General features: G+C 35.6%; 2 protein-coding genes across 2 annotated transcripts; one reads left to right on the forward strand and one right to left on the reverse strand.

Moving 5' to 3' along the window:
* Positions 1–662: 662 nt before the first annotated feature.
* LOC112522228 (ankyrin repeat domain-containing protein 6) lies at positions 663–3,222 on the reverse strand. The gene is made up of 2 exons (XM_025131327.1): positions 2,934–3,222; positions 663–1,310 (listed from the first exon to the last, which is right to left on the reverse strand). The coding sequence occupies exons 1-2, from the start codon at positions 3,062–3,064 to the stop codon at positions 707–709; spliced, it is 735 nt and encodes a 244-aa protein (XP_024987095.1). The 5' UTR covers positions 3,065–3,222; the 3' UTR covers positions 663–706.
* A 1,237-nt stretch (positions 3,223–4,459) lies between these two features.
* LOC112521572 (60S ribosomal protein L13-1-like) lies at positions 4,460–7,478 on the forward strand. The gene is made up of 5 exons (XM_025130505.1): positions 4,460–4,530; positions 5,770–5,885; positions 6,006–6,136; positions 6,765–6,923; positions 7,104–7,478. Exons 2-5 carry the CDS (start codon positions 5,777–5,779, stop codon positions 7,323–7,325), a joined length of 621 nt encoding a protein of 206 aa, XP_024986273.1. The 5' UTR covers positions 4,460–4,530; positions 5,770–5,776; the 3' UTR covers positions 7,326–7,478.
* Positions 7,479–9,067: the final 1,589 nt, after the last annotated feature.

The raw sequence follows: 9,067 nt of genomic DNA on the forward strand, positions 1-9,067 counted from the left end.
TTTTTACTAATTATCATGCATTGGGGTTGTTTATCAAATACTTATCCGGCAAGTTTTTACCGATAAAATGCAAAACTATTATTTACTTGTCGGGTAAGATTTTAGTCTACCAAAACGACATCGTATGCAACAATTTACCCAGTAAGCGCTTACTGTGGTAAGAGTCGTCGTCCACACTTACCAGGTAAGACTCTTGGTCCTTGTCTCAGCTCTTACCGGGTAAGATTCTTGGTCCTTACCGGGTAAGATTCTTGGTCCTTACCATATTCATCCGGTGAGGTAATGTTACTTGGCAAACGCTTATCCGGGTAAGCATTTGATAAACGGCCCCTTAGAGTTTGTTTTACCGAACACTCCCGGTAAGAGTTTATTATGTCACATTACCTAACCGAATGAACATGACAATAACCAAGAAACCTACACAGTAAGAACGATGGTAAGGATCGAGAATTTTACCTGATATAAAAGGTGACATTCGTACCTTACCGGGTAAATTGTTGCATATGATGTCATTTTGATGGACTAAAATCTTACTCAGTAAAATAAGTGATAGTTAAATCATACAAATAAACGCTTACAGGGTAAATATTTGGGTAACGGCCCTTGAGAAAAACTAAAACTAATTTTTGAGAGATTTCATTCCATCAAGAATGAGATGTTTCTCACATTATATGTAGTCTACACACACCCCCCTCAAAAACATCATTTATAACTCCTCCTCTTCTTGTGCATCATCTGAAGTTAAAAGATGATTAAGAGCAACTTTTGTCTTCTTTGTTCCCGCCATCGCAGCATTCGTAACATCATCCTCCGGCTTCCTCTTAGCTGATTCGTCTTTCGATTGTCCAACGTTTTCATTTCTATCCACATCATCTTCATTTCGAGAATCCTTTGTCTGTCCTTCAGAAACTGCTCCCGGTTGACCGTCTTCACTACCATTCACATCTCTCTCTTTCGATTCACTTGGACAACTTAACAACAAACGGATCTCTTCGTTGCTTGCAAGATCGAGAGGGCTCTTCCCAGCTTTATTTTTTATACTTACATTTGCACCTTTTTTGACCAAGTATTTGATGAGATCGAGATAGGATCCCTGCACAGCGTAGTGAAGGGCAGTCATGCCCTTACGGTTTAAGGATTTGATGGAGACCCCAGATGATACAAGTGTTCGCACGACTTCCAAATGACCTTTTTGAGCGGCAAAGTGAATCGCCCCCATATCGTCCATGGCAGCTGCACCAACATCTGCTTTGTTCTTGCAAAGGATATTCACAACCTGCGTCTGCCCAGCCCATGCTGCTAAATGAAGTCTACGGTTCAGCGTCCGTTGAATCAAGGAAATGAACGAGCCGAAAGTGTTATATATGAATTATAAGTCGAAAAGCTAAGACAACAAAGCCAAACAAACCATCCTGAAACAATTTTCAGAGTGAAGGTGGAAAAGAGTTGACATAAATACGACGTACATGCAAAACTTTTACGCAAGCCAGGGGTCTTCACACAAATAGCCTCTTTACCCCTTGGGTAGAGGAAAGATAGTATACATCCTACCCTCCTCATACCCCACTTCGTGGTGGATTCACAGGGTTCGTTTGGTTTGGTTAGCAGAGATGAGAGCAATAGATTTCCTAATCAAGTAATCACGTGACACCACCACTTGAAAAAAAGAAGGAAACCAAAACTAACACCTTAACTGTAGCTGGAAACGAATATCCAAGAAAAATACTGTCATATAAGGAACAGGAAAAGCCGGGGAAAAAAACAACTAAATGTATGTTTTTGATGCATCACAGCCGAAATTCTATCACAAGTGACTAAATATATTGCTTCATATGTACATATGAGAGATTCTTAGTTGAAACTTCCACAAGTGACCAAATTCTCACTGTGAAGCATATCTTTTTAGGATGCAAAGAAACAGAATATAACCAGATAAAATAACAACTTTCGACATTTATAGTTTGAACTGCGACTGATGAACCTCTTTCTATGAAGGCTTGTGCAAGTGTGGTTCCATGCCTTCTTCAATGTAAAAAACAAACGGGAGTGACAGGTTCAGTATCTTTTATGGTGCTTGGAATGATCTCATAAAAAAATGAAATGCAACCAGTAGCATTCATTACTCTAGCTCAACAGATAATTCATTCAGAGGGAACTGTTTTATTGCAAGGACAGTTTCTTGAACTGCACACCAGTCAATATCGTTAATCCACTTCGTCTACAGTCAGCAATGAAACAACAGATGTCTATTAGTTTCTACTTACTGCCAATTACTATTGGTGTGTTTGGTACTGGACTGGATAGGCCAGAGCGAGGTTGGCTGGTGAAAAAATTGTGGAAGGTTTAGGATTTTGGTGGGACAAAATCTGCATTTTTGTCCCTCTCGGTCCCAATCTATATCACCAAATGTGGGACAACAAATTTTTGTTCTGCCCTATCCCATTCTGTACCAAACACACCCTACGGAAACTAAGCACTAAACATGCAATGCAGAGGTGTTCTGGTATTGTAAACAAACCTAACGAGCACGGTATATCCCACCGAGTATTCTGGTACTGCAGTGACTACAAATTGAAGACAAACAAGGACACAGCCATAAACTTTTTGCTAAGAGACCAACTTAACATTCTTTTTGGCAAAATTAACATCAAATTAGGGCTCAAAATTACTTCATACCCATTTCATCCCTTGAGTTATTAAAATTCAATCGGAAAATTTTCACAATTTGTGGTAGGAAATGACAAAGTATTGTGCCCAAGACATACCGATTCCCAAGCAGGTAGATAAAATTCTAGTCTTTTTAAGGAAAACTCAAATACCCGCCACAGAGTTTATAACAATATACAGTGCATACAGAAATTGAAGTTCTAAATCGAGATGAACATGCCAGTATAATGCTCGGAAGTCGAATAAAAGATTAGAGAGGAGGATACGGGGTTCGGGAGTGTTTATCCCTGGAGTTGACAGACAATGGATTAGAGCTACATATGGTCTGTACGGCAACAACATCGCCTGCTCGAGCTGCTGCGTGAAGATCTTCCATCGAATTCGATGTTTTCCCCATCCTTTTTCTTCCTACGAACGAAATTCCGAATTTTCTTCTCGAGTGTATGAACAAAAATAAGCAAATCTTCTGAAATGAATCTTAGGGTTTGTTTTAGGGTTTTTAGCATCAAATCGGTTTTTGAAGATCCGACCCCTTTTTTATAACAATTCGTTTTTGCAAAAAAAAAATTATTTTCACGAATTTAAGGGGAAAAAATTATTTGGATTCTTGAAAAGGAAAGAAAATTTAATAAAAAAAACTTTTAATGTTCTTTGAACAAGAAATAAATGATATAAAATGTTATCGGACAAGATTTTTGGTTTCAATCGGTAAAGTAAATAAAATCGATCAAACAGATGACTGAATTTTTAAATAAGATTGGACCAAACACTGCTTTTGAGAAAATCTAGAACTTGACCAGATATGGTTGATTTTATTTTGGATTCTTTTTTATTCTTTGATTGTGTTGGTTCGATTTGAAGTTTGTATACTCTTATCTCGTGTTTTTTAAGCGTATGTCTTCTCTTTTTGGAGGTTGGCATGGCCCATCAAAGCACCACGTGAAGCGTAGTCCAAGACTTCTCGTTTTACAACATGATAAAGGACCCGATGACTATCGTTGGTATATGATTAATGATTGGTTTACTCTTTTGATTACCATGAAAAAAGATAAAACATTTATGTTTTACACCATTTAGGATGCGTTTGGTGACAGGGAGATGACATAATAGGATAGGGACCCATGTCTCATGTTTGGTATGAATTTTATGTGAAACAGACAAGAACAGAGTGGAACATGCCTGTTCCACCCCTACCTCATGGAACATGGTGGAACAATGTGAAACAGACTTATATTTTACCAATATAACCTCAAAATAAAACTTAATTATCTTCTAAAACATCAAATAGGTCTCTTTTTTACATTTTATTTATTGTATTTTGTGTTTCTTAAACTTTCATTTTAAATCTTATACACTACAACTCGTCCTCTAACCACACCGAGAGACTGACTACCATCCCTCACCTTGTTGTCAGACTCCCCTAGTTGGGATTTTGATATTAGTGATACCGACTGGAAACCAGATGACCTACATTTTTAGTAGCTGAAGAGGCTAAATAACACACATATAATACTTGATTAATAAAATAAAAAAACAAACGAAGTAAAATTAATATCTTTCAAGGTTTTCACATATTTATAATTTTATAATATTATTAAACATATTTTTTTGTAACAATTTGTTTAAAATAATTAATAAACCTTCAATAAAAATGATTTAAATAAATGTCTTGTCATTTTGGGATTAATGGGCCTTACAACTTGTGTTCTAACCAAATAGTTGGGTTTAGACTTGGGCTTAATAAGCCCAATATAAATGAATGATTTAGGTCTAGGGACTCCTTTTAATACTCCGGCCTAACGTCTTCCCCAAATTCGCCGCGTTTTCCATCTCGGCAGCCGAAGCACTTCGCCTCTAACTCAGGTACTCTTCAACGATTCTTTACTTAACACTTTCATATGTTTGCTTTGTGAAATCATCGTGCATTATGAACACATGAATTAGACATTATGGATTTCAGACGCGTTTGTAGTAGTGTTTTGTGCTATATTTTTGTCAACTTTGAAGGTTTGGATCTCATTCGTGGAAGATTTCTTTGAGGATGTGTATTATCATGTTATGAATTTGGTATTAAACTGGAAGGATTTTTATTTATTTGTTGCATAGAAAATGTAATTGTTCAGCGACGGAAATGGATTTATTGCGTTGATGCTGTTTTGTTTGCTTAACTTCTACTGTTTCTTCACAATCAAATCAACAGACGCTGGGTTACTGTTTTTAGTTTTTGTGTTATCTGATGTATGAACATGTGGTTTCGGTTTTTTTTTTTTTTTTGTGTGTGTCGTATTTACAGAAGTTCAGATTTGTTACTAAATATGTGTAAACTTTGAAGCCCTCAGATCTCTTATTTTGTGGAAACCGGTAGGTTTTTATTTATTTGCTCCTTAAGAAAAAGTAAATGTTCAGTGACGGAGATGGATGTATTGCATGGATGTTCTATGTTTACTTTGTAGTTTTTGTGTTATTTGATGCATGGGAATCGGGTTGTGGCTCCATTTTTGGTGTCATATAAGCAAAAGTTATGATGTTTCTCTGCGGTTAATCTGTTGGAATCAATTAGTAGCATCCTCTACATCGGGTGTATTATTAAATTCCTAAAATGTGAAGAATATCTTTGGATAATTCATCTGTGCTGAAGTGTTTTGTAGTTGCAAGTTAAAGAAATTATTAGTCATTAAGATTGTGCAAACGGTTTAAACTTATTAGTACACTTTGATGCCATTAAAATTGCAAAGATTTTCATTTTAAATGTCCTGTGAAACTGTAATAATATCTTGGGCAATATCTATGCTACCATTTGCTCATTGTCAATACAACAAATTATCGAAGCTTTTGATTTTGTTTGACAATTTTTTTATGATGTTATTTGATAGCATCCAATGCTCCTTGGTAGAACATCATCATTGGAATTTCAAACATTCTACTAGTAGTTTTGAACTACACTTGAATTTGAATTTTTCAATCTTGTGAGGGGGTATTGTTTTAAAGACCGGTTAATATAGTTCTAATTGTTGTTTTTTCCACTGAGATTGACAAAGAAGATAGTTTCTGAAAGGACCAGCATTGGGTCAACAGTACCTAAAATGTGATTTCTTTTTGCAGAGGAACAATGGTTAAGCATAACAATGTTATTCCAAATGGCCATTTCAAGAAGCATTGGCAGAACTATGTGAAAACATGGTTTAACCAACCTGCCCGCAAAACAAGGAGAAGAAATGGTTAGTTGTGAAAATTTACGATTAATCAGAGCACATGGTGCTAATATTTGATGACTTTTCTAAAAGACTTGGTTTTGCATCTAAATTTACATCGGAGTTACTGTTGGGTTTAATTTTCAGCTAGGCAGGCAAAGGCTGTTAAAGATTTCCCAAGGCCTGCTGGAAAGCTTCGTCCTCAGGTTCATGGACAAACCTTGAAATACAACATGAAACTTAGGGAGGGCAGAGGATTTTCTCTTGAAGAGCTTAAGGTAAGATTAGTTTATAACTTTAGTTATGTAATTAAGAAAGTACTTTTGAAGAGTGACACTTTTTGATTAGGTTTAGTGAGAGGATATAATTTGTTCAAGTTGTTGGGACTTTGGTTATACAACCGTAAGGTTTGAGTTTGATCTCACATAATTATGCCACTCTCTCAAACGTTGGTTTCTGATTATATGAAAAAGAACCAGTTAAAAATTGAACCAAACATCATGTAGTTCAATTTTTAGTTTTTTTGTAATGCTTTTTCAATTCTTTTGAGTTACAAGGTTAAAACACTAGTAGTTGTATATTTGAGTGACTGGTTGAACTTTTTAGTATAAACTCTGATTGTTCTTTACGGTACCAAAAACAAAAAATAAATAAAATAGAAGCTTAATCTGTGTACTCATTCTGTATCTATGTGAGCTTATTCATTACAGTGTACCAATGTTAGTTCATTTAGACATTCATATTAAACTTGTTATGTTATATGCTTAAAAATTGTAATTCTAATTTATGTTAGCTGTGACATCTTAAATTCAGTTTCTCTAATATTGACATGAACTATCCTTTTTATTTCAGTTGGTTGACATATGGTTTGATTTTACAAATTCACGTTGTCTGTTTTATGATCAGGGTGCCGGTATTCCAAAGAAACTTGCTCCAACCATTGGCATTGCTGTTGACCATCGTCGCAGGAACCGTTCACTGGAGGGTCTGCAAGCCAATGTCCAGAGGCTAAAAACATTCAAAGCTAAGTTGGTTATCTTCCCAAGACGTGCAAGGAAAATGAAGGTAAAACGACTGTTCTCATTTAATCACTACGTAATTTGCTTAATCTCTTTACCGGTTAATAACAGCAGACCATCGATTTGAAGATCCCTTTATGAAATCTGTTTGTAATTGATCTTAATCTGCATAGTGTTTTCAAAGCAGAACATGAACATGAACATGATTACGTTTTTGTTGAACCAGGCTGGTGACTCGACCCCAGAGGAGCTTGCAAGTGCCACCCAGGTTCAAGGACCAGTTTTGCCAATTGTTAGGGAGAAGCTAGCGCCCGAATTCGTGAAGGTTACAGATGAGATGAAATCATTTGGTGCTTATGCGAAACTTCGTGTTGAGAGGACCAACAAACGTCATTTGGGTGCTCGACTCAAGAGGGCTGCTGAGGCAGAGAAGGAAGAGAAGAAGTAAGAGGTATGATGAAAGCAGTTTTGGATATTGTTTTGTTTGAAACCTTATATTTTAGTTATTGTAACTGGGAATTGGATGATGATGTTATTTCCAGTTTGTCATATGTTCATCAACTGAACCAAGCTATTATCTTTTACTCATTTGCTTCTCAAACCCAACTGAACCATGCTTAATTTTCACCACTTTGATAACAAATGCGGTGATTTCGGGCTATCTGCAAGGGATTAGTCGGTTCGCATAGCGGGTTCGATATACAGGTCAATCAAAAAAAATGTTGAGCGAAAACAAAAAAAATTCAGACTAGAAAATCAACTGAAATAATACGGGAAAAATAAAACGTATCCAAAGAAAATTTAGATGTAATTTTTGTAGTGATATGAATAACAAGTGAAATTGTTGAAAAGGAGTTGAGTTGTTGATTTTGTCGATTTATAAATTCAACGTAATGGTATTTATAGGGTCAAAAAAGCACTTACATGTATTCAAAAATTTATCAGTTTATAAAAATAAGTAGTCTTATTGATTGTGTTTTCACACTTAAACACCATCTCTTATCATTAAAAAGTTTTACATCTTTTAAAAAACAAACACCGTTTTATTCTAAGTTTAAACTATTTGGACAAAAAATTGTATTAGCAATCTTAACCAGCCTTGTACGAAACCCACCTCAAAAAGGATAACAATGTGAGAGGGGTAGGGGGATTTTTTGGGCTCACTACACATGGGTTGGGTTGCCTGGTTAAAGGCATTTGAACAACCTAACTCAATGTTTGCGGTTTAAAAAATCTTAATCCAACCCAACTCAATTCAAACCGTATGGGTTGGGTTGAGTTGGTAGGATTGAAACTTTGATACATCATTTTACAATCTAGCTAGGTATTTATGTTTACACAAAGTAAAATCAAAATGGTAAAACATACTAAAAAGGCTAACCAACTCAAAAAAGAAAGTTCAAAGTTCATGTAAATAAAAACGTAAAATTTCTGTTGAAATTGCAATAAATTTTGAATGTACCTAATTACGGATAGTCTAATGTACATATATTAATCAATGACTTAAGAATCATATTAAATCCATAGAATAAAAAGGCATCGGGTTCATCGAGTTGAGTTAGATTCAAATGACCATAACACAAATGGCCTAATCTTGTATTAACTATGTGTTGAGTTACCTCGAGTTGAGTTTTTTTTTTTCTCGGGTTGGGCTAACCGGGTTGGTCAGGTTTATCGGTATTTTAAGCATCCCTATACTCAGCGGCTAAGGCTAGCCACATGGGTTGGGGGATCGAAATTGGAAACCGTCATGTATCTGGACAAATTCACACCACTCCTTCGTCAACTAAGGTTGTATGCTAAGTATGTGGTTTAGGTCACATGGAGGTATGATCAATGGTGTCTAATAAAGAGCCATAGCCATAGCCATGTTCTTTGGCTTTGTTTTAATTTTTCATCTTCTTTTACTATGAGTCATAGTCATTTGTTTTGTGTCAACAAATGATAGTTTATTTTATGAGAAGACTACAATTTATTATTAATCATAACCTGGCGAGATTGCTTCAGAAAAGAGAGATTTATCTTTACGTCAAAAAGCAAGACATTAATAGTGTCGGTATCTATCGATTTACTTTCGTTAGTCTCAATTATCATTTTGAACGAATAAAAGCTAAAGAAGTTAGGGGGTGTTTGAGATTGCTTATAAAAACAACTTATTGACTTATTCCGGTATGACACCGGTAATAAGCA

The sequence above is a fragment of the Cynara cardunculus genome, assembly GCF_001531365.2.
Source record: "Cynara cardunculus var. scolymus isolate 2C chromosome LG 11, CcrdV1, whole genome shotgun sequence".
Taxonomy (NCBI): Eukaryota; Viridiplantae; Streptophyta; class Magnoliopsida; order Asterales; family Asteraceae; genus Cynara; species Cynara cardunculus.

Coding starts and splice junctions, on each gene's coding strand:
- LOC112521572 (XM_025130505.1), top strand. CDS start 5,777: ATGGTTAAGCATAACAATGTTATTCCAAATGGCCATTTCAAGAAGCAT. Junction 5,886..6,005: donor CAAAACAAGGAGAAGAAATG/GTTAGTTGTGAA, acceptor TTTAATTTTCAG/CTAGGCAGGCAAAGGCTGTT. Junction 6,137..6,764: donor TTTCTCTTGAAGAGCTTAAG/GTAAGATTAGTT, acceptor TTTTATGATCAG/GGTGCCGGTATTCCAAAGAA.
- LOC112522228 (XM_025131327.1), bottom strand. CDS start 3,064: ATGGGGAAAACATCGAATTCGATGGAAGATCTTCACGCAGCAGCTCGA. Junction 1,311..2,933: donor GATAAACACTCCCGAACCCC/GTATCCTCCTCT, acceptor GCTGAACCGTAG/ACTTCATTTAGCAGCATGGG.